This window comes from Eucyclogobius newberryi, unplaced genomic scaffold (genome assembly GCF_026437365.1).
Source record: "Eucyclogobius newberryi isolate DKJ021-1_F unplaced genomic scaffold, fEucNew1.0.hap1 SCAF_9, whole genome shotgun sequence".
Lineage (NCBI taxonomy): Eukaryota > Metazoa > Chordata > Actinopteri > Gobiiformes > Gobiidae > Eucyclogobius > Eucyclogobius newberryi.
This window is the reverse complement of record NW_027316532.1, coordinates 16,367,558-16,394,891: the sequence shown is the minus strand read 5'-3', so window position 1 is coordinate 16,394,891 and position 27,334 is coordinate 16,367,558. Positions and strand designations below refer to the sequence as shown.

The 27,334-nt window shown below is 49.1% G+C and overlaps 1 protein-coding gene and 1 pseudogene across 1 annotated transcript; both read right to left on the bottom strand.

The window, feature by feature from the left end:
• Window positions 1-46: 46 nt before the first annotated feature.
• Window positions 47-26,773, bottom strand: vcam1b (vascular cell adhesion molecule 1b). Its single transcript, XM_072438024.1, has 9 exons — window positions 26,746-26,773; window positions 23,743-24,057; window positions 11,972-12,286; window positions 10,107-10,370; window positions 9,755-10,033; window positions 5,521-5,892; window positions 4,735-4,998; window positions 1,178-1,438; window positions 47-611 (listed from the first exon to the last, which is right to left on the bottom strand). The coding sequence occupies exons 1-9, from the start codon at window positions 26,771-26,773 to the stop codon at window positions 436-438; spliced, it is 2,274 nt and encodes a 757-aa protein (XP_072294125.1). The 3' UTR covers window positions 47-435.
• LOC140353830 (zinc-binding protein A33-like) lies at window positions 13,186-14,706 on the bottom strand (annotated as a pseudogene).
• Window positions 26,774-27,334: the final 561 nt, after the last annotated feature.

The following is a 27,334-nucleotide window of genomic DNA, read 5'->3' as shown; positions in this document are numbered from 1 at the left end:
GTGTTGTCCCCCCCTGTCTGTAAATACCCCCCCTTTTTTATTATGTTCAGCGTCTTTGGGTCACTGAAAAGCGCTATATAAATAAAAGTTATTATTATTATTATTATTATTATTTTACGCATTCAAGTCGTGGCACAGCGGGTTGAGCGTTCTGCCCACCCAGAGGATCAGCGGTTTGAATCTCCTCGTTTCCTTTGGGCAAAACATTTCACCTCTTTGCCAACAAGAAGAGTCAATATGCAAACAACTTGACTGCAGGTTTGTATGTGATTTGTCAGTGGATTGTCTGAATGTTTGGATCTCGGCAGCGCCCCCTGGAGTTGCTGGCATGATCCGTAGCGCCCCCTGGAGTCGCTGGCATGATCTGTAGCGCCCCCTGGAGTCGATGGCGTGATCCGTACCTTGGTGAACTCTGCGTTTGTCGGGTTTCCTCCCTCATGTGGAGCTGGACTCGGGGTAGGAGCGGGTCAGTTGGTAGGAGCCCTTTTTCCGTGCTCGCCGGACGTATTCCAGGAACAGAGCGGCCGAAGTGAGTCCGACAGCGACGCAGAGCGAGCAGACGAGGATCGGGCTGAAGCTTGGAGACGGGAAGATGCAGGTGGTGGTGCGCTCTGAGCGGAAGAAGAGCCACAAAACAGAAGAAGCAGTCAGATAACACGCTTAAAGAGGCTGTAGCCGGTGTTTATCCTCTGTGAACCAGAGTACTGGGGGTTTTGGTGGTAGTAATGGTTGTTTTGGACGTAGTAATAGTTGTTTTGGTCGTACTAATAGTTGTGTTGGTCGTAGTAATAGTCGTTTCAGTTGTAGTAATAGTAGTAATAGTTGTTTTGGTTGTAGTAATAGTCGTTTTGGTCGTAGCAATAGTAGTAATAGTTGTTTTGGTCGTAGTAATAGTCGTTTCAGTTGTAGTAATAGTAGTAATAGTTGTTTTGGTCGTAATAATAGTCATTTTGGTCATAGTAATAGTCGTTTTGGTCGTAGAAATAGTAGAAATAGTCGTTTCGGTCGTAGTAATAGTTGTTTTGGTCGTAGAAATAGTCGTTTCAGTTGTAGTAATAGTACTAATAGTTGTTTTGGTCGTAGTAATAGTCGTTTTGGTCGTAGTAATAGTAGTAATAGTAGTTTTGGTCGTAGTAATAGTAGTTTTGGTCATAGTAATAGCCGTTTTGGTCGTTACCTCTGACGACGATGGAGAAGACGTGCACCTCGAAGCCCAGCTCGTTGCTCACGTTGACCTGGTACTGACCCGAGTCCTGCTCCGACACGTTAAACAATAGGAAGGTGCCGTCAGGTGAGTGTCGCTGCGTCCCATTGGTTAGTTTGGTCAGGTACACGGAAGGGGGCGGAGCACAGACGGACGAGCAGCAGACGGTGATGTTCTCCCCCTCAAAGACCACAGACGAGGGAAGAACCAGGACTGAGGTGATCCTGGGAGGAGCTGGAGACAAGAGAGAGGGTTAGACCTGAGACAAGGGACCAGGGACCAGGGACCAGAGACCAGGGATCAGAGACCAGGGATCAGAGACCAGGGACCAAGAACCAAGGACCAGAGACCAGGGACGACGGACCAGGGACCTGCGACAAGGGACCAGGGACCAGAGACCAGAGACCGGAGACCGGAGACCGGAGACCGGAGACCAGAGACCAGAGACCAGAGACCAGGGACCAGGGACCAGGGACCAGGGACCAGGGACCAGGGACCAGGGACGAGAGACCATGGACCAGGGACCAGAGACCAGAGACCAGAGACCAGAGACCAGAGACCATGGACCAGGGACCAGGGACGAGAGACCAGGGACGAGAGACCATGGACCAGGGACCAGAGACCAGAGACCAGAGACCAGATACCAAAGACCAGAGACCATGGACCAGGGACGAGAGACCATGGACCAGGGACCAGGGACCAGAAACCAGAAACCAGAGACCAGAGACCAGAGACCAGAGACCAGAGACCAGAGACCAGATACCAAAGACCAGAGACCATGGACCAGGGACGAGAGACCATGGACCAGGGACCAGGGACCAGAAACCAGAAACCAGAAACCAGAGACCAGAGACCAGAGACCAGAGACCAGAGACCAGATACCAAAGACCAGAGACCATGGACCAGGGACGAGAGACCATGGACCAGGGACCAGGGACCAGAGACCAGAGACCAGAGACCAGAGACCAGAGACCAGAGACCAGAGACCAGAGACCAGAGACAAGGGATCAGAGAGAGTGAGGTAGAATTCATTTTCAGGATTTGAGACGATTTAACCCTTCAGAGAGTGAATTTAACCTGAGTTTAGTTCCACATGTGACAGAGGGAACGAGTCTAAAAATGTCTTAAGACTTATTAAGACACAATCAAGCCTCTGTTTTCATCTGTTTCTTCAGAGCTGTGAGAAGGGCAAGGATGAGGCAGAGAAACAACTGCAGATACATCACAATCTGAGTCAGTAATGGAAAATCACAACATCATTATCCTGACACTTTTACAATACGAGCGCACACATAGATCTGTTCTGATGTTAACCAGAGCAGCTCCTTCACAATAAAACGTGGTACTTCAGATAAACGTGTCTCCGAGCAGTCACTCCTCCGTGATACTTGCTGCTGTACTTGTACTTGTACTTGTACTTGTACTTGTACTTGTACTTGTGTAACCCACTGGAGTACTTGACCCGCCTCTGCTGTGATCACAGGACGTTTGAACCAGAGAATTAAACTCGAGTCAAATGTTTATTCTGTCGAAATTAATGTTTTGAGTCCAAATGTTTCTCTTCAGTTTCAATTCAATTTTTAATCACTTTTGAATCAGAGAGAACTGCTGATGTTTCCATAGCAACCAGGACTAAACAAGGACTAAACCAGGTCTAAACCAGGTATAAACCAGGCCTGAACCAGGTCTAAACCAGATCTAAACTAGGATTAAACCAGGACTAAACCGGGTCTAAACTGGGACTAAACCAGGACTAAACCAGGTCTAAACCAGGTCCAAACCAAGACTAAACCAGGACCAAAGCAGGACTAAACCAGGACTAAACCAGGACTAAACCAGGTCTAAACCAGGTCTAAACCAGGTCTACTCCAGGTCTAAACCAGGATTAAACCAGGTTTAAACAAGGTCTAAACCAGGACTAAACCAGGTTTAAACCAGGACTATTATTTCATCACTTTGACTCTAAATTAATAAGCTGTTCTCAGTAAATGAATTAGTTACTTAAAAATGGACAAACAGCCCAAACATCTTTGTCATGAGTCACTTTTCACTCTTGAGTTTTACAGATAAAGAATGAAACACTTTGTCCCAGACTTGGACCAAAACAAAGACTTAAAATTGTCTCGTTGTTTTGATTCAATTCACATTTGAGCTTTTGCAGAAGTTCCTCGGGAGGTTTGAGTCATGACCTCCATGTTTTTTAGGTCAGAGCGACTTCAGACCAGAGAAACTGAACCAGGTTCATGGACAATCCCTGAGGGCCCCAATAAACCAGAACGGGACAAGTTTAAGACCAGTGGGAAATGAAAGACTTAAAAATAAACCTCACAGAGCGAAAGAAATGAGTGTCAGGTTTAAAGACTAAACCAGGTCCAAACCAGGTCTAAACCAGGACTAAACCGGGACTAAACCAGGTCTAAACCAGGACAAAACCGGGACTAAACCAGGACTAAACCAGGACTCAACAAGGTCTAAACCAGGTCTAAATCAGGACTAAACCAGGTCTAAACCAGGTCTAAACCAGGACTAAACCTGGACTAAACCAGGTCTAAATCAGGACTAAACCAGGTTGAAACAAGGTCTAAATCAGGACTAAACCAGGTCGAAACCAGGTCTAAATCAGGACTAAACCAGGTCGAAACCAGGTCTAAATCAGGACTAAACCAGGTCGAAACCAGTTCTAAACCAGGACTAAACCTGGACTAAACCAGGTCTAAACCAGGACTAAACCAGATCTAAACCAGGTCTAAACCAGGACTAAATCAGGACTAAACCAGGTCTAAACCAGGACTAAACCAGGATAAAACCAGGATTAAACCGGGACTAAACCGGGACTAAACCAGGACTCAACAAGGTCTAAACCAGGTCTAAATCAGGACTAAACCAGGTCTAAACCAGGTCTAAACCAGGACTAAACCTGGACTAAACCAGGTCTAAATCAGGACTAAACCAGGTCGAAACCAGGTCTAAATCAGGACTAAACCAGGTCGAAACCAGGTCTAAATCAGGACTAAACCAGGTCGAAACCAGGTCTAAACCAGGACTAAACCTGGACTAAACCAGGTCTAAACCAGGACTAAACCAGGTCGAAACCAGGTCTAAATCAGGACTAAACCAGATCTAAACCAGGTCTAAACCAGGACTAAATCAGGACTAAACCAGGTCTAAACCAGGACTAAACCAGGTCTAAACCAGGACTAAACCAGGTCTGAACCAGGACTAAACCAGGTCTGAACCAGGACTAAACCAGGTCTGAACCAGGACCGAAAAGACAACTCCATCATGTTCAAATATGATTAAAAAAAAAAACAATTAAATTAACAACACTCCATGATCTAAACCCAAACACAACAAATGTTTTATTAATAAATAACTCCGACTGAATTATAATTTTTAATCTTGAGGTTGATCTGAGCGAAAAGACGTTTTGTAATTCCAGTGTGTGTATGTGTGTGTGTGTGTGTGAGGGGCGTGGCTTAAGCTAGCGTGCGCGGGAACAGTTTTGTCTCATTTCTTTGACATCTCTTTACCTCTCACAGTGACGTTGTGTCCGTCCCCCGCCGCTCCGTGCTGATTGGTGGATTCACACTGGTAATGGGCGGAGTCTTGCAGCTGAGCGGACGATAAGCTGAAGGACAGGAAGTGGGCGGAGTCCTCTCGGTGAAGCTCCTCCCCGTTCCTGCTCAGGACCAGAGTTGGGGGCGGGGCTCCGTCTGACTGACAGGCGAGGGTGAAGCCCCGCCCCTCCAGCACTGGCTCCGGGTCTGCCGAAAGGGAGACGTTTGTGGGCGGGGCTACGGGAGGAGGAAGGAGGAGTCAGACCGAATAAAGCACTTAAAGGACAAATATTCTGTATAATTTCTGTTGTTTTTGGACATTAAACTTTCTCGTGAGTAAATTTTGTTTGTCATCTTATGTTTTTGGCTTTTCCCAAGTGAGGAACAGACGCGAGGGCTCCATCTACTGGCAACAGAGCGAATTAAGAATTTAAAACATAGAAAACGTCGGGGAGTTTTCCCAGACTTCCACCGACACGATCGTGATGAGATGGAAGAAACTGGAGACGATTCCAAAACAGCAGAAGATTCTCAGAAGAGTCACAGGTAGAATATGACATCACAGGTAGAATATGACATCACACATCGATGAGATTCAGAACGGAGCGTTTCTGAGACTCGGCGGGGAGAGGACTTTATCAAACTGTGAAAGAAGCTGAACGTGATGAGGAACAGTCACTAAACCAGGACTAAACCAGGACTAAACCAGGACTAAACCAGGACTAAACCAGGACTAAACCAGGACCAGATCTCACTCACAGTGTATGTGTAAGTTTGTGGAGGTGGTTCTGCTCCTCCAGACTTCACCGTCCTCCATCAGCATTTCGGCCCGACAGCTCAGGCCCTGCTGGTTCTGCTGGCTCTGGAGAAGGTTCTGCTGGTTCTGGAGGAGGTTCTGGCTATGGAGGAGGCTCCGGAGCCGGGTCTGGTCCAGTCGTAGCTCCGAGGTGATGTTTTGAAGCGTCTCCGAGTGAGGAAACCTGCCCTCGGTCTGAACGGACTCGTTACCCACCAGCCACTGCAGCCGGAGCCGGGCCGCGGGGGAAACGCCGGACACGGAGCAGAAGAAGACGGCCTCGCGACCCAACACCACGGGACGGGGAGAGGAGAGGATCGGGTCGGACGGGAACGCTGCAGAGAAGGTCAGAGTGTTACCATCCCACAGAACAGGCTCGTGTGGAACCATGAGGTCAGAGTGTCACCATCCCACAGAACAGGCTCGTGTGGAACCATGAGGTCAGAGTGTCACCATCCCACAGAACAGGCTCGTGTGGAACCATGAGGTCAGAGTGTCACCATCCCACAGAACAGGCTCGTGTGGAACCATGAGGTCAGAGTGTCACCATCCCACAGAACAGGCTCGTGTGGAACCATGAGGTCAGAGTGTCACCATCCCACAGAACAGCCTTGTGTGGAACCATGAGGTCAGAGTGTCACCATCCCACAGAACAGGCTCGTGTGGAACCATGAGGTCAGAGTGTCACCATCCCACAGAACAGGCTCGTGTGGAACCATGAGGTCAGAGTGTCACCATCCCACAGAACAGGCTCGTGTGGAACCATGAGGTCAGAGTGTCACCATCCCACAGAACAGGCTCGTGTGGAACCATGAGGTCAGAGTGTCACCATCCCACAGAACAGCCTCGTGTGGAACCATGAGGTCAGAGTGTCACCATCCCACAGAACAGGCTCGTGTGGAACCATGAGGTCAGAGTGTCACCATCCCACAGAACAGGCTCATGTGGAACCATGAGGTCAGAGTGTCACCATCCCACAGAACAGGCTCGTGTGGAACCATGAGGTCAGAGTGTCACCATCCCACAGAACAGGCTTGTGTGGAGTCGACACAGACAGGTTTAAAGTCCATCTGAAGGTTCTGCTGTTTTTATAATTCTGACTTAGTTTGGGGGATAGAACCTGTGGTAAATATTCTGTTCAAATGTTAGTTTAAAATGACAGGAAGTGGAGTTGAATCCCTCTGTGATGTCATCAGAGTGCGACACAGAGACAGTTTAAACCAGACATGCCCAAACTACGGCCCGGAGGCCAAATGCGGCCCTCAGACCAATTTTTGTTGGCCCTCCTGCTAAGTTGGTCCAAACAACAAAAAGTAGTACTTTTTAATTTAAAATTGAAAAAATTCCAGCATTCTGATGTTATACCAACCTAATATTAATGTTCCAAGTCTTGTTAGGCTCGGAAGGCCCTCTGCTCCATATAAGTTTCAAATTGCGGCCCTCGGTGAACAAAGTTTTGACACCGCTGGTTTAAACCATGGTTGGACTAAATAAAGGTGTTTTATAGTCTTATTGAGTGTCGGATCAGAACTGTTGTGTCATTTATGTGGAGTTTGGCTCTTGTTTACAGTCTGGTTGCTAGGTAACAGCTGTGGAATCACCTCTATGTCATATATGTGCTCGTGTCCAACCAGGAACTACAATGAAAAACTTTACACAAACTGGGACAAACAAAATTGCGTGAATTCTTCCAGGTTCTTTTATTTAGTCCTTTTTGAAGCTTTTTCTGATGATCAATTATTTACCTGAAAGTGCCACAACAACAACATGTAACGCTGCACAATCCACAGATCTGCAGCTTCTAAACGCAAACGCATCCAAACAGAAGGCTCTAAAGACACGGCTGGTGCTCAACAGCGTGTTTGTGCTTCAGACTGGAACATGTCTTCAGAGTCAACTACGTACCGTATTTTCTGGACTATAAGTCGCACCTTTTTTCATAGTTTTGGCCGCGGTGCGACTTAAAGGCGGTATGGACGATTTTTCGTCGATTTGAGAACGCAGGCGGAAGTGCGCATGCGCACTCCCCCGTGCGGACTGATACAACACACACGTGCGTTTGTTTATTAGCGCAACGGAGCGCATCGCATCGCTCGTCTCCCGTAGATTTCTGTCCACTTCTGCGTCAGCTCGAACTGTCTTTCTCCGTCTTCATTTTGCCCCGTACACTGAGGGAACTATATTATGATAGATCCATGCGCTTAGGCACGCGGAAACGTGGGGACGAGCCTGACGCGGCTGCAGGTGAGCGGTAGGTGCGTTTTATGATTGATACGTGGCAGGACAAATGATTTATCCACGCCACGAGGAAATATGATAAAAGATTTGCTGAAAAAAATCGTCCATACCACCTTTAAACTCCAGAGCGACTTATATGTGATATTAATTGTTATTTTCAAATTGATATCCACAAGAGGGCCCTCTAGGCTCTAAGCAACACAGAAGAAGAATGGGCGCTTCCTCTACCTCCGGAGTTTGTGGAGTTGTTTAGAAGTTGTTTAGAAGTGACACAGAGGAAGAAGAATTCAATGGATTTAGTGATTTGGGGTAATACTGATGCTTTGGTAAACTTGTTAGCATGCTCTTTATGCTATAGTTATCTGAATAACTGTTAATATGTTACGTTAACATACCAGACACTTACCACAGTTCGTTGTCTGTGCGTCATGTAGCTGAAGGTGTTAGCGTTAGCATACGTACACCTATTCACCATGTTCTCTAATCTGTTATTATTTTAAACTGCATTTCAAAATTAAATGTCTGTTCTTGGTCTTGGATTGTATAAAGTAAATATCCCCCAAAGATGCGACTTATTCTCCAGTGCGACTTATCTATGTTTTTTTCTTCACTGTTATGCATTTTTTGGCTGGTGCGACTTATACCTTGGAAAATACGGTAAATACGATCATAAATGTCTTGTCTTTGCGATCGTTTTGGGCTCTGACGTTTCTAGTGCAACAAAAGAATCAAGGCCAACAATGGAAACAAGTGAAGCTGCTCTGAATATTTAAGAGAGTTAAAAAACCAACGTGTCCTTTTTAGTTTTACTGCTGTGAAGCTGGCGAAAACTGAAAACCTGACGGGCGAAATCGGGCTCGATATCGGGCCAGAAACCCTTCGGTGCAAAAGGATTTAGAGCAGAATCCATCGTCTGCTGTTTGTTTGGAGGTCAAAAGTCCAGAGGATAGTTAGAGGTCAAACAGAAAAAAAACAGAATCCAAGGACTAAACAGACGAGAGAGAAAAGACCCTTTAAAGTTTGTATCCAGGGGGTTTAGTCAAGGAAAATCAGACATTATCACGACAGTTTTTCATTTCAGCTGCAGATATTTACCACAAATGATACTTTAGTGAAGCTCAAATACACGTTTCAAGGATCGTTTGTGTTGGAAAAGCAAACGACTTAAAACCGTTGGCGTTTAAGTCGTTGAAAAGACATTGTGAAAGTGCGACTCTTCTGATGACGTGGCGTTTAAAGGGTCGATTAGAGGGAGAATAAAAGGGAGCGCGGAGGAAGTGAGGCGGCGGAGGAGAAGGTGAAAGGTGATGTCACTTCCTGTTTGAAATGAAGGAAAAGCTCACGAGGACAAACGTTTATCTGCGAGAAACAAGCGACAAAGCGAAAGAGAAAGAGTCTTAAAATAGAACAGACCCTTTAAACCGCTAAACTGTGTGTGTGTGTGTGTGTGTGTGTGTGTCGTGTGTGTGTGTGTGTTATGTGTGTGTGTGTGTGTGTGTTATGTGTGTGTGTGTGTGTGTCTTGTGTGTGTGTGTGTTATGTGTTATGCGTGTGTGTGTCTTGTGTGTGTGTGTGTCTTGTGTGTGTGTGTGTGTGTGTTATGTGTGTGTGTGTGTGTGTGTGTGTGTCTTGTGTGTGTGTGTGTGTGTTATGTGTGTGTGTGTGTCTTGTGTGTGTGTGTGTGTGTGTGTGTCTTGTGTGTGTTATGTGTGTGTGTGTGTCTTGTGTGTGTGTGTCTGTGTGTGTGTGTGTGTGTCTGTGTGTGTGTGTGTGTCTGGGTGTGTGTGTCTGTGTGTCTTGTGTGTCTGTTTGTGTGTGTGTCTTTTGTGTGTGTGTGTCTTTTGTGTGTGTGTGTGTTTGTGTCTGTGTGTGTGTGTGTGTGTCTTGTGTGAGTATGTGTATGTGTGTGTGTGTGTGTGTCTTGTGTGTGTGTGTGTGTGTGTGTGTGTGTGTACTCACAGTACACCTGCACTTGTGTGTGTCCTCTGCGGGTCACCCTCTCACACTGGGCTTCACAGTTGTAGACTCCTGAGTCCTGCAGGTCCAGGTCCTGAAGGACGAGTCTGGAGCTGCTCCGGTCTCTGGTCCCGTGGAGGACAGAGTCAGGGGCGGAGCCGGTCTTAGTCCAGGTCAGGACGGGGATCCGGGAGCAGCCCTGGGTCTCACAGGTCAGGACCAGAGAGGACCCCGAGTCTGCGGCCGTGACCTGCTGCTGGACGCTGACCTGCAGAGGATGAGCTGAGACAAACAAATACCTGAAAACAGTTTCTGGAGTAAAATAACACATTAAAGGTGTGATTAGAGCTTTTACCTCTCACCGAGACGTTTCGCCCGTCCCGCGCAGCTCCGAGCTGATTGGTGGATTCACACTGGTAATGGGCGGAGTCTTGCAGTTGAGCAGTCGGTAGGCTGAAGGACAGGAAGTGGGCGGCATCCTCTCTGCGAAGCTCCGCCCCATTCCTGCTCAGGACCAGAGTTGGGGGCGGGGCTCCGTCTGACTGACAGGTGAGCGTGAAGCCCCGCCCCTCAAGCGCCGGCTCCGGGCTTGCCGACAGGGAGACGCTTGTGGGCGGGGCTACGGGTGGGAAAGACCAATGAGAGAGAGGAGAGAAGTAAAGAGAGGGATTCACGTCAGGAAATGTGATGAATTATAGTTTTAAAATGACTTAAAAACATCAAAGTCAGTTAAAGTTCTTCTGTTTCACCAATTATGTCTTAGTTTGGTGGAAGGGCATCTGTGGTAAAAAAAAAAATGTCATAGTTTTACTTGCGTTAAGTTGCATTTTCTGAAGAAATGTTGAAAAATAAGTGTTTAAAATGACAGGAAGTGGAGCTGAATCCCTCTGTGATGTCATCAGTGTGTGACACAGAGACAGTTTAAACCATGGTTTGACTAAATAAAGGTGTTTTATGGTCTTATTGTGTCAGATCAGAACTGTTGTGTCGTTTATGTGGAGTTTGGCTCTTGTTTATAGTCTGGTTGCTAGGTAACAGCTGTGGAATCACCTCTACCTGTGTCATATCTATGCTCAAGTCCAACCAGGAAGTACAACTATAAACTTTACACAAACTGGGGAAAAATGTACAAAATGTTTAATAAAATCTTAAATATAATTGTGTTCACTGAGTTTTAGTGAAATGTGTGTTTTAACGCACAACGATTCGCAAAAAGACGTTCAGTAATTCCAGTGTGTGTGAGGGGCGTGGCTAAAGCTAGCGTGCACAGGAACAGTTTTGCCTCATTTCTTTGATTTTTCTGCATGTGAGGGGCGTGGCTAAAGCTAGAGTGTGTGAGGGGCGTGGCGTTTGAACCTCTCTTTATGTCTTGCTTTGGCTTTGGATCATGTTAGACGCTTTATGACCTGGAAATATCAGCTTGTGGCTCTTGACAAAGCGAGTGCCGTGCGGCCATAAACAGGAAACGGCTGTTGCTAACGTGCTACGGTAGCTTTGTGTTGCTAAGGCTCGACATATAAGTTAGCATCATTGGAAACAAGGCGCTTTAGCGCGAGATCAAGTCAGAGTTTGGACTTGTTTCGGTCACTTTTAGTAGCACTTTGTCACTTTTTGTTCCTTTAACTTGCATTTTGTTGCTTCTAGTAAAGTTCTTGTCGCAGTTAATCACTTTTGGTTGCATTTTGTCGCATATTATGTGCTTTTTTGACACTCTCATAATTTTTTTTCATTTTTGGTCACTTTTTGTTGCTAATAGTCCCTCAGTCACGCTTTGTTGGTGTTGATCGTGTTTTTGTCACTTGCAGTTGCGATTTGTCACTTTTAAGTCAAATTTGTGTCTCTTCATGTTACGTTTTTGTTGCCGTCACATTTGTCACTTTTAGTCGTTCCTTTTATTGTTTGGTGAGAAATGATTCTTTTGGTTGCATTTTGTTGCATATTATGTGCTTTTTTGACATGCTCATGCATGTTTTTGTCACTTTTGTTCACCTTTTGTTGCCAATAGTCCCCCATGTTGTTGGTGTCAGTTGTGTTTTTGTCACATTTAAGTCAAATTTGTGTCTCTTTTTGTTACGTTATTGTTGCAAACTGTCACATATTTGTTGTTGTAAGTCGTTGTTCTTTTGATTGTTTGGTGCGAAAAGATTCTTTTGCGTTTCAGCTTTTCGCCGTCTTGTTTCGGAGTCTGCGTTCTCTCTGGCCCGATCATCTGATACTCACACACGAGTTGGACTTGGACTCTGGTCTCTCTGGTCCTCTGGTCTGGACTGAGCTGGGGTAAGTCCATCCAGGCCCTGCAGGTGAACTCCAGGTCCTGGTCCCCGGAGCCTCGTCTTTGGGGAGTGAAGTCCAGCCTGGATCGGACCACCGTAGACCCAGAGTCCGCCTTGGTCCGGTTCAGGAGCTGGTCTCCCTCGGTCCAGTCCAGGGTCAGCAGCTCGGGAGGGTACATGTCCTGGACCTCACAGACCAGGGAGGACTGGACTGAGACCGGGACTGAGACTGGACCAGAGACCCGAGGAGCTGAGGGCAGCGCTGAGAGAGAGACAACAAACAATCAATGTGTGAAACGTCTTTTTCTGTTCTGCAAAACACAAATATACCTAGAAATAAGTCTCATTGAGTCTTAAGTCTGTCAAATATGTCCCAAATATTATTTTAAAAGACAAATCAGGGGCTTTTTACATGATATAATTGTAGGTGTAACGCTTCACGCCCTTCATGTTTCTGTCAACAGAATAAAGACTTGTCTCTTTGGCTCAATGATAATCTTTACTTTACTGTTGATTAAAAAACATCCAACTGCCAAAGACAATCACTCATTTGTATTGTATTCTGTGACAGTTCAGTAGGTGCACACATGATATAAACATACACATTATATTACAACGTTTTAAACAGTAAAATCTACAATAAAATGTAAATGTAAATACAATTACAAAATGACTGTATTGCTCGAATGTCTTCAGCTGAAACAAATTTAAAGAAACTGGATGTAGAACAAGCCCAAGCCCTGAAATCTAGAGAATAAAGTCTAAAGTCTAAGATGTACAACTACAGTGGGTGGCGGTAATGTAACACTTGGAAACAACCGCCATAAAACACCAAAGAATGCAACTCAGTGTGAAAATATTAAGACATAAAACAGTTCTGACTGAACCATGCAACAGAAAATATACAAAACCATTTAAATGCTTAAAATAGTTCAAAGCTTTTTAAAGTCATTTGGACAGTTGGGCCTTTAAGGGTTTATCACTACGATCACACAGGAAACGGCTAACTCCACTCACTTGGACCTTCACAATAAAAGTAACAGAAATTCATTTTTTACATTTGATTAGTTGAAATATACACAATAATGAAGCACAATAGACCATGTTTTAGACCAAGAAAAGTTTGTTAAAAGAACAAAAACAAACATCAGTTCTGATAAAGAGTCTTTTAAAGTCCTTCACTGGAACATATTTTAATCTCTTTGGTTTTAGCGTCTCCAGCTTTATAAACAGAGAACAATGGGAACATTTTCTCTGTGAATCTTTCTTTATGAGAGCAGATTAGAAACATGTCCTCAGCGTCAGAGAAAGACAGTTTCCCTTTGTCATAATCCAGTTGGACTCTGATCTTCTGAGGGCTTCGCTTTAGATTCAGAGTTTTACAAACAACATTATAGTATTTTCCATTGTCAAGAAATAAACACCAGAGTCCATTTTCTGGAGTAGCTTTTCTCTTTCTCTTCCTGTCAACAGACTCTTTGGTCACACCAATGGTCCATCCCGGATGGTCCCCGACCTCCACGTCCCACTGGTGTGAGCCGGAGCTGAAGCCCTCACAGCCCAGGACTGTGGGATAGTTAGTGAATCTCTCTGGATTTAAAGGGATCTGTTGTTGTTCAGTGTCTCCATGTCTCACTCCCCTCAGATCCTCAGACAGATAGAACCATCTCTCTGCAGTGTTTGGGTCCAGAAGGACCGGACTGTAGTGGACCAGGGCCCTCATCTTGTCCCAGGCCTTGAAGCCCATGTTGCCCAGGACTTTGGCCTGGTTTATCAGGAGTCCTGGTCCCAGCTCTGGGCCGGGCTGTGAGAGCAGAGTCTGGGTGGTTTCGTGAGTGTGTCTGTACTCTCTGATAAAGTCCATGCTCTGTCTCTTCAGCTGCTCCTCCACAGTGAGGATGTTCTGCTCCAGAGTGGACAGTTTCTCCCTGATCTTCTGCAGCTGTGGTTCTATGGTCTGGGCCTGTCTGCTCTGCTCCTCTCTCAGCGCTCTGAGCACAAACTCCTCCTCCTGCTGGAGGAACCGGTGCAGCCGCTCAAACTCCGCCCTGATCTGTCGCTCACATTCCTTCACCTGTGTCTGCGCGTGAAGGTTTATTTCCTCATACTGTCGCTGTAAGGCTGAGGCCTGCTCTCTCCTCTGGGCCAAAGGCTGGAGCTGTGAGTGGAGCTGCTCCTTCAGTTCACTCACGGCTGAGTCCACAGACACCACTTTATGTCCAGAGTGAAGAGAGAACTCACACACAGGACACAGAAGGCGACACTCATCCAGGCAGAACAGAGGGCTCTGCTCTAGGTGTGAGCTGCAGAACTTCTCCCTCTCTCCTGCTGGAGCCGGCTCCTTCTTTGAAAAGGAAAGACTCAGTTCTTTCAGAGCGAAGTTCACTAATGGAAACTCTCACACACACGGGGCAGTTCTTGGTCTTGTTCTTGTCCCAGTAGTGGTGCAGACAGCTGGAGCAGAAGCTGTGGTTACAGCCCAGAGACACTGGTTCTTTAAAGGTCTCCAGACACACAGGACAGGTCAGGAAGTCCTCCACTGCAGAGATCTGCTCCATTTCAACAAAAGTCACAAGACTCACAGGTCTGTGTCCTCTGTGTGCGACGCCCTGCTGCAGACTGACTCAACTCTTTCACTTTCATCTGAAAGAGTCGTTCACACCTGAGTGAGAGTCTGAGCAGCAGCAGAGGGCGCTGTTGTGACATTTTAGAAAACGCAAGTCACTCAAAGTCCTTAGGCTCAAGTTCTTAGTCAAGTCAAGTATTTGAGGTCCATTAGTCAAGTAAGTCTTAAGTCATTAAAACTTTGACTCAAGTCTTCCACTTTCCAGTCGTTGAGATGTCGAGAGTGAAGTGTGACACTGAGTCCTGCAACATTTACTTTCATTTTTCCAGATTATTATTTAAAGGTTTTTTGTTTGGTTAAGGTAATATTATTCTACCCGTCTTGTTTTTTTTTTTAAGTTTCTAAGCTAATACTTTTGAAAAGTTTGATCCACTGTCATAATATCCTTGTTTGGTAAAGAGCCATCCATCCATTCATTTTCTGCCGCTTATCCGGGGCCGGGTCGCGGGGCAGCAGTCTGAGCAGGGACTCCCAGACTTCCTACTCCCCAGACACTTCCTCCCACTCCTCCGGGGGGATCCCGAGGCGTTCCCAGGCCAGCCGAGAGACATAGTCTCTCCAGCGTGTCCTGGGTCTTCACCGGGGCCTCTTCCCGGTGGGACATGCCTGAAACACCTCCCGAGGGAGGCGCCCAGGAGGCACCCGGAACAGATGCCCGAGCCACCTCTCGACGTGGAGGAGCAGCGGCTCTACTCCGAGCTCCCCCCGTGTGGCCGAGCTCCTCACCCTATCTCTAAGGGAGCGCCAAGCCACACGGCGGAGGAAACTCATTTCGACCGCTTGTACCCGCGATCTTGTTCTTTCGGTCACTACCCAAAGCTCATGACCATAGGTGAGGGCAGAACGTAGACCGACCGGTAAATTGAGAGCTTTGCCTTTCGGCTCAGCTCCCTCTTTACCACAACGGTCCGATGCAGCGACTGCATCACTGCAGCCGCTGCACCGATCCGCCTGTCGATCTCACGCTCCATCCTTCCCTCACTCGTGAACAAGACCCCGAGATACTTGAACTCCTCCACTTGGGGCAAGGACTCCCCACCCACCTGGAGAGGGCAAGCCACCTTTTTCCGGTCGAGAACCATGGCCTCTGATTTGGAGGTGCTGATTCTCATCCCAGCCGCTTCACACTCGGCTGCAAACCGTCCCAGTGCATGTTGCAGGTCTGATGGAGCATCAGGACAACATCACCTGCAAATGGCAGAGATGGAATCCTGTGGTCCCCAAACCGGACACCCTCTGACCTCTGACTGTGCCTAGAAATTCTGTCCATAAAAATAATGAACAGAACCGGTGACAAAGGGCAGCCCTGAGGAGTCCCACATGCACTGGGAACAGGTCTGACTTACTGCCGGCAATGCGTACACAGCTCCTGCTCCGGTCATACAGGGACCGGACTGCCCTGAGCAAAGGGCCCCGGACCCCGTACTCCCGGAGCACCCCCCAAAGGACACCCGAGGGACACGGTCGAAAGCCTTCTCCAGATCCACAAAGCACATGTGGACTGGTTGGGCAAACTCCCATGAACCCTCGAGCACCCGATGGAGGGTATAGAGCTGGTCCAGTGCTCCACGACCAGGACGAAAACCACTCTGCTCCTCCTGAATCCGAGGTTTAACTATCGGTCGGATTCTCCTATCCAATACCTTGGAATAGACCTTACCCGGGAGGCTGAGGAGTGTGATACCTCTGTAGTTGGAACTCACCCTCCGGTCCCCCTTCTTGAACAGAGGGACCACCACCCCGGTCTGCCAGTCCAGAGGCACGGTCCCCGACCGCCACGCGATGTTGCAGAGACGTGTCAGCCAAGACAGTCCTACAACATCCAGATACTTTAGGTACTCAGGGCGGATCTCATCCACCACCGGAGCCCTGCCACCGAGGAGTTTGCGAAAAACCTCAGTGACTTAAGCTTGGGTGATGGATGAGCCAGCCTCTGAGTCCCCGGTCTCTACTTCCTCTTCGGAAGACGTGACTGAGGGATTTAAGGAGATCCTCAAAGTATTCCTTCCACCGTCCGACGACATCCCCAGTCGAGGTCAGCAGGCCTCCACCCGCACCGTAAACGGTGTTGGTGAGACACTGCTTCCCCCTCCTGAGGCGCCGGACGGTTTGCCAGAATTTCTTTGGTGCCGACCGATAGTCCTCCTCCATGGCCTCCCCGAACTCATCCCAGGCCCGGGTTTTTGCCTCTGCGACAGCACGAGCCGCGGCTCGCTTGGCCTGCCGATACCTGTCGATGACCTCCGGAGACCCACAAGCCAGAGTGGCCTGATAGGCCTCCTTCTTCATCCCTTACTTCCGGTGTCCACCACCGGGTTCGGGGGTTGCCGCCACGACAGGCACGGAGACCTTGCGACCACAGCTCCGAGCAGCCGCCTCAACAATGGAGGCGGAGAACATGGTCCACTCGGACTCAATGTCCTCAACCTCCCCCGGGACATGGGAGAAGCTCTCCCGGAGGTGCGATTTGAATACCCTACTGACAGAGGGCTCCACAAGACGTTCCCAACAGACCCTCACAATGTGCTTGGGTCTGCCAAGTCTGTCCGGCTTCCTCCTCCGCCAGCGAATCCAACTCACCACCAGGTGGTGATCGATTGACAACTCTGCCCCTCTCTTCACCCGAGTGTCCAAGACACGCGGCCGGCGATCAGATGACACAACAACAAAGTCGATCATTGACCTCCGGCCTAAGGTGTCCTGGTGCCATGTGCACTGATGAACACCCTTGTGCTTGAACATGGTGTTCGTTATGGACAATCCGTGGCTAGCACAGAAGTCCAATAACTGAACACTGCTCGGGTTCAGATCGGGGAAGCCGTTCTTCCCGATCACCCCTCCCCAGGTGTCACTGTCAATGCCCACGTGGGCGTTGAAGTCCCCCAGTAGAACAACGGAGTCCCCGGTCGGTGCACTGTCCAGTACTCCTCCCAAGGACTCCAAGAAGGTCGGGTACTGCTGTTCGGCCCGTAGGCCTCCACAACCTGTCCCCCACCCGAAGGCGGAGGGACGCGACCCTCTCGTTCACTGGGGTAAACTCCAACACGTGGCGGCTGAGCTGAGGGGCTATAAGCAAGCCCACACCAGCCCGCCGCCTCTCCCCGCTGGCAACACCAGAGAAGTGCAGCGTCCAGCCCCTTTCGAGGAGATGGGTTCCAGAGCCCAAACTGTGCGTGGAGGTGAGGCCGACTATATCTAGTCGGTATCGCTCAACCTGCCGCACAAGCTCAGGTTCTTTCCCCCCCAGCGAGGTGACATTCCATGTCCCCAGAGTTAGTCTCTGTGTCTGGAGATCTGGTCGCCGAGGCCCCTGCCGTCGACTGCCGCCCAGATCTCTCTGCACCGGCCCCTTATGGATCCTCCTGCGGGTGGTGGGCCCACGGGAGGGCGGCCCCACGTCGCTCCTTCGGGCTGTGCCCGGCCGGGCCCCGTCGGGTAAGACCATGATGGGGCCCCAGTGACGCCGATCCGGGCGACGTAAACAGCCTTGTTTTTGTTGTCATCATAAGAGGCTTCTGGTAAAGAGCATTTAATTATTTTTTTTTTTCAATGTTTAGAACACATTTCACCTCTCAAATTCTTAATTTCCTGAAGCATTTGAGGGGTCATATTTTCAGCATGTTTGGCCTTCAAAACCATTTTAGTTTAACCTGCAAATCAGACTTTTTTCTACCTTTATTTCTTTTTGGCCGAGGCAACAGCCTTAATTTTGCCACTCAGAACTGCCTTAGCGGCATCCCAGAGAATGGGTGGAGGGATTTCACTTTCGTCCTTTATCTCTACATAAGTACCATCAGTCTATGTTTAATTTTTTTTTTGTTCCAAAACCCCACTAATGTAAATAGAGGCACAATCACTTAGATCAGTGGTAGTGGGAGTCAACCCAAAAGCGGTTTTGTATTTTAAGTTAATTGTTAATTCTCCGGACACAGAGACTAACTCTGGGGACATGGAATGTCACCTCGCTGGGGGAGAAGGAGCCTGAGCTTGTGCGGGAGGTTGAGCAGTATCGACTAGATATATTCGGACTCACCTCCAAACGCAGTTTGGGCTCTAGAACAATCTCCTCGAGAGGGGCTGGACGCTGCACTTCTCTGGTGTTGTCCGCAGGGAGAAGCAGGGCTGGTGTGGGCTTATAGCCCCTCAGCTCAGCCGCCACGTGTTGGAGTTCACCCCGGTGGACGAGAGGGTTGCGGGTGGGGGACAGGTGGGGGATAGGTCTCTCACTGTTGTGTCGGCCTACGGGCCGAACAGCAGTGCAGAGTACCCGGCCTTCTTGGAGTCCTTGGGAGGGGTACTGGACAGTGCACCAACCGGGGTGCCGGGGACTCCGTTGTTCAACTGGGGGACTTCAATGCCCACGTGGGCAATGACAGTGACACCTGGAGAGGGGTGATCGGGAAGAACGGCTTCCCCGATCTGAACCTGAGCGGTATTCAGTTTTTGGACTTCTGTGGCACGGATTGTTCATAACGAACACCATGTTCAAGCACAAGGGTGTCCATCAGTGCACATGGCACCAGGACACAGGCCCGAGAACAATGATCGACTTTGTTGTCGTGTCATCTGACCTCCGACCGCGTGTCTTGGACTCTTGGGTGAAGAAAGGGGCAGAGTTGTCAACTGATCACCACCTGGTGGTGAGTTGGATCCGCAGGCGGAGGAGGAAGCCTTGGCAGACCTAAGCGCATTGTGAGGGTCTGTTAGGAACGTCTTGCGGAGCCCTCTGTCAATAGGGGATTCAACTCTCACCTCCGGGTGAGCATCTCCCATATTCCTTGGGAGTCTGGGGACATTGAGTCCGAGTGGACCATGTTCTCCGCCTCCATTGTTGATGCGGCTGCTTGAAGCTGTGGTCGCAAGGTCTCTGTTGCCTGTCGTGGTGGCAACCCCCGAACCCGGTGGTGGACACCGGAAGTAAGGGATGTCGTCAGGCTGAAGAAGGAAGCCTATCAGGCCAATCTGGCTTGCAGGTCTCCTGAGGTCATCGACAGGTATTGGATGGCCAAGCGGGCCACAGATTCTGCTCTCGCAGAGGCAAATACCCGGGCCCCAAAGAAATTCTGGCAAACCGTCCGGCGCCTCAGGAGGGGGAAGCAGTGTTTCACCAACACCATTTACGGTGCGGGTGAAGACCTGCTGACCTCGACTGTCGGACGGTGGAAGGAATACTTTGAGGATCTCCTTAATCCCAGCGTCACGTCTTCAGAAGAGGAAGCAGAGACTGGGGACACAGAGGCTGGCTCGTCCATCACCCAAGCTGAAGTCACTGAGGTTGTTGGAAAACTCCTCGGTGGCAGGGGGTGGATGAGAGTACGCCCTGAGTACCTAAAGTCTCTGGATGTTATAGGACTGTCTTGGCTGACACGTCTCTGCAACATCGCATGGCGGTCGGGGACAGTGCCTCTGAACTGGCAGACCGGGGTGGTGGTCCCCAACTACAGATGGATCACACTCCTCAGCCTCCCCGGTAAGGTCTATTCCAGGTACTGGAGAGGAGAATCCGACCGATAGTCAAACCTCAGATTCAGGAGGAGCAGAGTGGTTTTTGTCCTGGTCGTGGAATACTGGACCAGCTCTAGACCCTCCATCGGGTGCTCGAGGGTTCATGGGAGTTTGCCCAACCAGTCCACATGTGCTTTGTGGATCTGGAGAAGTCTTTCAACCGTGTCCCTCGGGGTGTCCTTTGGGGGGTGCTCCGGGAGTACGGGGTCCGTGGCCCTTTGCTCAGGCCTGTCCGGTGCCTGACCGAAGCAGGAGCTGTGATCGCATTGCCGGTAGTAAGTCAGACTTGTTCCCAGTGCATGCTGGACTCCGCCAGGGCTGCCCTTTGTCACCGGTTTGTCATAGTTTTTATGGACAGAATTTCTAGGCGCAGTCAGGAGTTGGATGGTGTGGTCAGGGGTTGGAGGATGTCCGGTTTGGGGACCACAGGATCTCATCTCTGCTGTTTGCAGACGATGTTGTCCTGATGGCTCCATCAAACCCGGACCTGCAACATGCACTGGGACGGTTTGAGCCGAGTGTGAAGCGGCTGGGATGAGAATCAGCACCTCCAAATCCGAGGCCATGGTTCTCAACTGGAAAAAGGTGCCTTGCCCTCTCCAGGTGGGTGGGGTGTCCTTGCCCCAAGTGGAGGAGTTCAAGTATCTCGGGGTCTTGTTCACGAGTGAGGGAAGGATGGAGCGTGAGATCGACAGGCGGATCGGTGCAGCGGCTGCAGTGATGCAGTCGCTGCATCGGACTGTTGTGGTAAAGAAGTAGCTGATTTGAAAGGCAAAGCTCTCAATTTACCGGTCACTCTATGTTCTGACCTCACCTATGGTCATGAGTTTTGAGTAATGACCCAAAGGACAAGATCGCGGATACAAGCGGTCGAAATTGGTTTCCTCGGCCGGGTGGCTGGGCGCTCCCTTAGCGATAGGGTGAGGATCTCGGCCACACGGGGGGAGCTCGGAGTAGAGCCGCTGCTCCTCCACGTTGAGAGGAGCCAGCTGAGGTGGCTCGGGCATCTGTTCCGGAGCCTCTTGGGCACCTTCCTGGGGAGGTGTTTCGGGCATGTCCCACCGGGAAGAGACCCCGGGAAAGACCCAGGACACGCTGGAGGGACTATGTCTCTCGGCTGGCCTGGGAACGCCTCGGGATCCCCCCGGAGGAGTTGGAGGAATTGTCTGAGGAGAGGAAGTCTGGGAGTCCCTGCTTAGACGGCTGCCCCCGCAACCCGGCCCGGATAAAGCGGTAGAAGATGGATGGAAGTTAATTGTCTGGTGTACAAGTGGCCGTTGATAAAAGCTGAAGCCCACAGCGCTGTGAGCTCGAAGGAGGGAGGAGAGGAGGAGACAGGTAGTGCCTTAGGGTAATTTCACCTGTTCACACAGTTTTTGTCCTTCTCAAAGCAGTTTGTTGCCAAAAAGGAATATTTTCTCAAAGTCTCAAGCTCCTCCCCTGAAGAGCTTCAAGTGAGATGATAAAAAGCTTAAACTTCTGTTAATTACCCCGTTTAGTTATTTTCTAAATGTAGGCCACTGTATAATAATAACGTTTCTTATAACACATTTTGCTAAAGGGAGATCTTTGGGCTTTGCTCAGTCTAAAAGAAGCTTGTGAGTTAAAAAGTTTGGAGACCACGAAGATCAGGGGTGTCCAAACCTTTATCACAAACAACCCCAAAATGTCGAATTTGTCAAATACCAAAGTGATTTATTTGAAATTTTGCATTTGACATAGTTTTGATGAGCCTCCACACCTTTAATATGACTTGGAACATTAATATTAGGTTGGTATAACATAAAAATGCTTGATTTATTCCAATTTTAAAGTAAAAAGTACTACTTTTTGTTGATTGGAGCAAGTTAGCAGGAAGCCGGAGGGCTAACAAAAATTGATCTGAGGGCCGCACTTGGCCCCTGGACCGTAGTTTGGACATGCCTGACTTAGATCTATTGTGTCTCTATCTACATGTGTGATTTTTGAAATCTTCTTCATCCATTCCTTTTCATCCGCTTCATCCAGGGCCGGGTCACGGAGGCAGCATTCCGAGCAGGGAGGCCCCGATTTCCCTTTAGTTCTCTCCTTCCAGCTCCTTCGGAGGCATCACAGAGACATAGTCCCTCCAGCGTGTCCTGGGTCTTCCCTGGGGCCTCCTCCCGGTGGGAAATGCCCAGAACACCTCCCCAGGGAGGCGCCCAGGAGGCTCTGGAACAGATGCCAGAGCCACCTCAGCTGAAGGAGCAGCGGCTCTACTCCAAGCTCCTCCCGTGTGACTGAGCTCCTCCCCTTATCTCTAAGTGACCAGCCCCCCTGAGGAGGAAACTCATTTCGACCGCTTGTATCCTCAATCTTGTCCTTTCGATGAGGGTAGAACGTAGACTGAGCAGTAAATCGAGAGCTTTGTTTTTCGCCTTAGCTCCTTCTTCACCAAAACTCACTTCAATCACTGCAGACGCTGCATCGATCCACCAGGCTGCCAATCGCCCGTAGGTCTTTTCCAGCCCTGTGGGGGTCTACAGTTTAGTCTCTGGGGGTTTTCTGACTGCTCTTTGGTCTTGCTCATGGCAGTAGTTTGAGTCTGATTGTGGGGTGGACAGGGGTCTTTCTGCAGCTAACGAGCTCAAACAAGAGCTGCTCGTTTAGATGAATAAGTGGAGCAGAGGTGGTCTTTCTAAAGGCAGACTAACAGCTCTGTGAGAGACAGAGTTCTTGATTGGTGTTCAAATACATGACATATAAATAATAAATTATTCAAAAATCATACAATGTCTCGTAGTAGAAATACACTGACTCTGAACATAGACCTCCATCATTTGGGAGAAGAGGGAGAACGTGCAAAATCACAGGGTTTTCATATGAATCATGTTTTCTGTTACATTTATTTGAGTAAGAAATGTTACTTCTCAGAGCAGTTTGTAGAATCCATATTGCTCTAGTTTCTCTTCTCGCCGTGAGTGACAAAAGATTTATGCCAACAATAATCAATTAAAACATTTCTGTTTGTTTGGTACGATCCATCTCTCCTGACAAGGTTAAAGGCAGTATGGACGATTTTTAGGCGATTTGAGAACGCAGGCGGAAGTGCGCACTTCCCCGTGCGGACTGATACAACACACACGTGCGTTTGTTTATTAGCGCAACGGAGCGCATCACATCGCTCGTCTCCCGTAGATTTCTGTCCACTTCTGCGTCAGCTCGAACTGTCTTTCTCCGTCTTCATTTTGCCCCGTACACTGAGGGAACTATATTATGATAGATCCATGCGCTTAGGCACGCGGAAACGTGGGGACGAGCCTGACGCGGCTGCAGGTGAGCGGTAGGTGCGTTTTATGATTGATACATGGCAGGACAAATGATTTATCCACGCCACGAGGAAATATGATAAAAAAATTTGCTGAAAAAAATCGTCCATACCACCTTTCAAAAAATACATAAAACTTTGATTACAACTAAAATAAACTAAAATAAAACTAGATTTTGTGCATCATTTAATTATTAATGCCTTATAAATAGTTAACGAAGGAACCTTATTTTAAAGTTTTACTCAAACATCTAAAAAGAAGGAAAAGCTTAACACATGATTCAAGTGTTTGAAGACTCACCGAACACTTGCACTTTGCTGACGATCTGCCTCGTGTCTCGTCCGCAGCTGGCTTTGCACAGCAGCGCCCCCTCGTGTTCGCGCCGCACCGGGTCAAAGGTCACGGCGCAGTGCGTGGCGTTAGAGTCGATGCTAGCGGTCAGCGGGCGGTCGTCGAGGGGCGACCACGTGATGCTGGGAGAACCGGAGCAGCCCTGAACGTGGCACACGAGCTGAGAGCGCGAGCCGAGGGAGAAGAGAGGAGCGCTGGGAAGAACGGATACTCTGAGGAGCGCCTGAAGGCACCACGGAGGAGAGACGAGGAGGAAGAGGAGGCCTGAGGAGGAGAAGAGGAAGAGGAGGATGAGAGGGAGAAGAGGAAGGGGAGGAGGAGGAGGAGAAGAGACGAGGAGGAAGAGGAGCCCTGAGGAGGGGAAGAAGAAGAGGCCTGAGGAGGAGAGGAGGAGGAGGAGGGATGAGGAGGAGAAGAGGAAGGGGAGGAGGAGGAGGAGGAGGAGAAGAGATGAGGAGGAAGAGGAGCCCTGAGGAGGGGAAGAAGAAGAGGAGGGATGAGGAGGAGAAGAGAGGAGCACTGGTTAGAACGGATACTCTGAGGAGCGCCTGAACGCACTACGGAGGAGAGACGAGGAGGAAGAGGAGGCCTGAGGAGGAGAAGAGGAAGAGGAGGGATGAGGAGGAGAAGAAGAGAAGAGGAGGGATGAGGAGGAAAGACAAGGCGGAAGAGGAGGAGCCACAATGGGAGAGCCCATGGCACAGCCGTGAATCCGTCTGTAAAATTGTCCCCGGAACTTTGAGAAGAAGACTCTGAGCTCCTTTTCAGACATTGCCCAAAACTTTGGTTTCACTTCGTGGATGACACTTTTGTAACTATCAAGAGCTGAAGACCCTAAGGCATTCGGATGCTAATCAGTTAAACAGGAGGAGAGAGAGTGAACCAGGGACAATAGGAGGCTGATGGCCCGGTGGGCGGGGCCTACTCAGAGTAGGATAAATATCTGAGTTTCCGGTCTTGATTCGCAAATTGAGAATGACTCAAAACATTTTGTTTTTTCCTAAAAACAACTGAATCTTTTTCTACGATGAGTTCTAACGACACAATCGATTTTTATAATTCCCCCCAAATTTGAAACAACAACAAACTTAAATTTACAGTTTATTGAGCGCCTGGTCCTCCCCCACCTCAAGTCCTTCACCTCCTCCCTGTTGGACCCCCTGCAATTCGCCTACAGAGCCATCAGGTCTGTGGACGACACCATCAACCTGGCTCTCCACTTCACCCTGCAGCATCTGGACTCCCCGGGAACCTACGCCAGGATCCTGTTTGTAGACTTCAGCTAGGCTTTCAACACCATCCTCCTGCTCTGCTCCAGGATAAGCTCTCCCAGCTCAACGTACCCGACTCCACCTGCAGGTGGATCACCAACTCCATCTCGGACGGGGATGAGTGTGTCTCCAGGAGGGAGGTGGAATGGCTGGTGTCCTGGTGCAGCGGTAACAACCTGGAGCTCAACGCTCTCCATCAAAGACTCCCCCATCTCCACTGTGGACTCCCTCCGCTTCTTCTGCACCACCATCACCCGGGACCTCAAGTGGGGGCCCACCATCAGCTCCTCATCAAGAAGGCTCAGCAGAGGATGTACTTCCTGTGCAGCTGAGGAAAGCCAAGCTGCAGCGGAGATGATGGTGCAGTTCTACACGGCCATCATTGAGTCCATCCTCATCTCCTCCATCACCTCCTCCATCACCTCCTCCATCACCTCCTCCATCACCGTGTGGTACGCTGGAGCCACAGCCAGGGACAAACAGAGACTAAAGCACCCTCTGCTGAGAAGGTGATCGGTTGGGGACCACACCCCTCAGGCAGGAGGCCACACCCCTCAGGCAAGAGGCCACTCCCCTCAGGCAGGAGGCCACTCCCCTCAGGCAGGAGGCCACTCCCCTCAGGCAGGAGGCCACACCCCTCAGGCAGGAGGCCACACCCCTCAGGCAGGAGGCCACACCCCTCAGGCAGGAGGCCACTCCCCTCAGGCAGGAGGCCACACCCCTCAGGCAAGAGGCCACTCCCCTCAGGCAGGAGGCCACACCCCTCAGGCAGGAGGCCACTCCCCTCAGGCAGGAGGCCACTCCCCTCAGGCCGTTGGACTCATGAACACTTCTTAAACACTGTCACTTTAACCATCATTTAATCACTCTGTTCACTTCTGCACTACATATGTAACTCAACTGTACATTTATCCTATAGTAGATTTAAATGGTTTGTCTTTAATGCCCTTTTTTATTTCATATATGTTATGTTTTTTCATTGTTTTATGTTGCACCGAATCACTAAACCAGGACTAAACCAGGTCTATACCAGGACTATGCCAGGTCTATGCCAGGTCTATGCCAGGTCTATGCCAGGTCTATACCAGGACTAAACCAGGACTAAGCCAGGACTATACCAGGTCTATGCCAGGACTATGCCAGGTCCATACCAGGTCTAAACCAGGACTAAACCAGGTCTAAACCAGGTCTAAACCAGGTCTAAACCAGGACTAAACCAGGTCTATACCAGGACTAAACCAGGACTAAGCCAGGACTATACCAGGTCTATACCAGGACTACACCAGGTCTATACCAGGACTATACCAGGTCTATACCAGGACTATACCAGGTCTATACCAGGACTAAACCAGGTCTATACCAGGACTAAACCAGGTCTAAACCAGGACTAAACCAGGACTAAACCAGGACTAAACCAGGTCTAAACCAGGTCTAAACCAGGACTAAACCAGGACTAAACCAGGTCTAAACCAGGTCTAAACCAGGACTAAACCAGGTCTAAACCAGGTCTAAACCAGGTCTAAACCAGGTCTAAACCAGGACTAAACCAGGTCTAAACCAGGTCTAAACCAGGTCTAAACCAGGACTAAACCAGGTCTAAACCAGGTCTAAACCAGGACTAAACCAGGACTATGTCGCACATAAACAGAGGCGCTTCTTTTCTCACATAAACACGTCTCACCTGGAATCAGCCTGAAAAACCGCGACATCTTCGTTTCTTGAAAAATTCAGACAAAAAAGAAACAGAAATCCGGTCTTCAGCTCGCGCACGCGCCTCCGGTCTGTTGGACGTGCCGCACGCGCGTGTCTCCGGCTCCGTGTGTCTGAGTAGCGCTCGCGCTCCGGGGCTCGGGGTTTAAAGCGGGAACAGCGGCGCCCCCTGGTGGACGGGATGGTTTTTGTTTCGGTTTGACAGTTTTTATGAAATATAAACGTCACGCGGGGGTTTACGCTTCACGGGGGTGTCGGGACAGAAAGCTCCTCCTTTAAGTTGGAAAACTTCTGTTTAAATGAAACAGAAATAATATATAATATATCAAATAATAATAATACATGTTTAGAGTCCACGTTCTGCAGTATTCAGGCTTTTTAAGACGAGACAACAGGAAAAACATGGTCAATTTTCTCTCAACATCTGGAAACAACTGACATTTCTGATCTGTTTAATTCTTCTATTGAATCCACTTGAGCCATAGATTTCTCTGGGACATGCTCCTCCCACAAAGACGTAAAGACTTAAAGCAGCTGCTACATCAAACTTGGACATTTGT

Coding starts and splice junctions, on each gene's coding strand:
- vcam1b (XM_072438024.1), bottom strand. CDS start 26,773: ATGTCGCGGTTTTTCAGGCTGATTCCAG. Junction 12,287..23,742: donor CAGCAAAGTGCAAGTGTTCG/GTGAGTCTTCAA, acceptor TCTCTCTCTCAG/CGCTGCCCTCAGCTCCTCGG. Junction 10,034..10,106: donor GCGAAACGTCTCGGTGAGAG/GTAAAAGCTCTA, acceptor TGTTTGTCTCAG/CTCATCCTCTGCAGGTCAGC.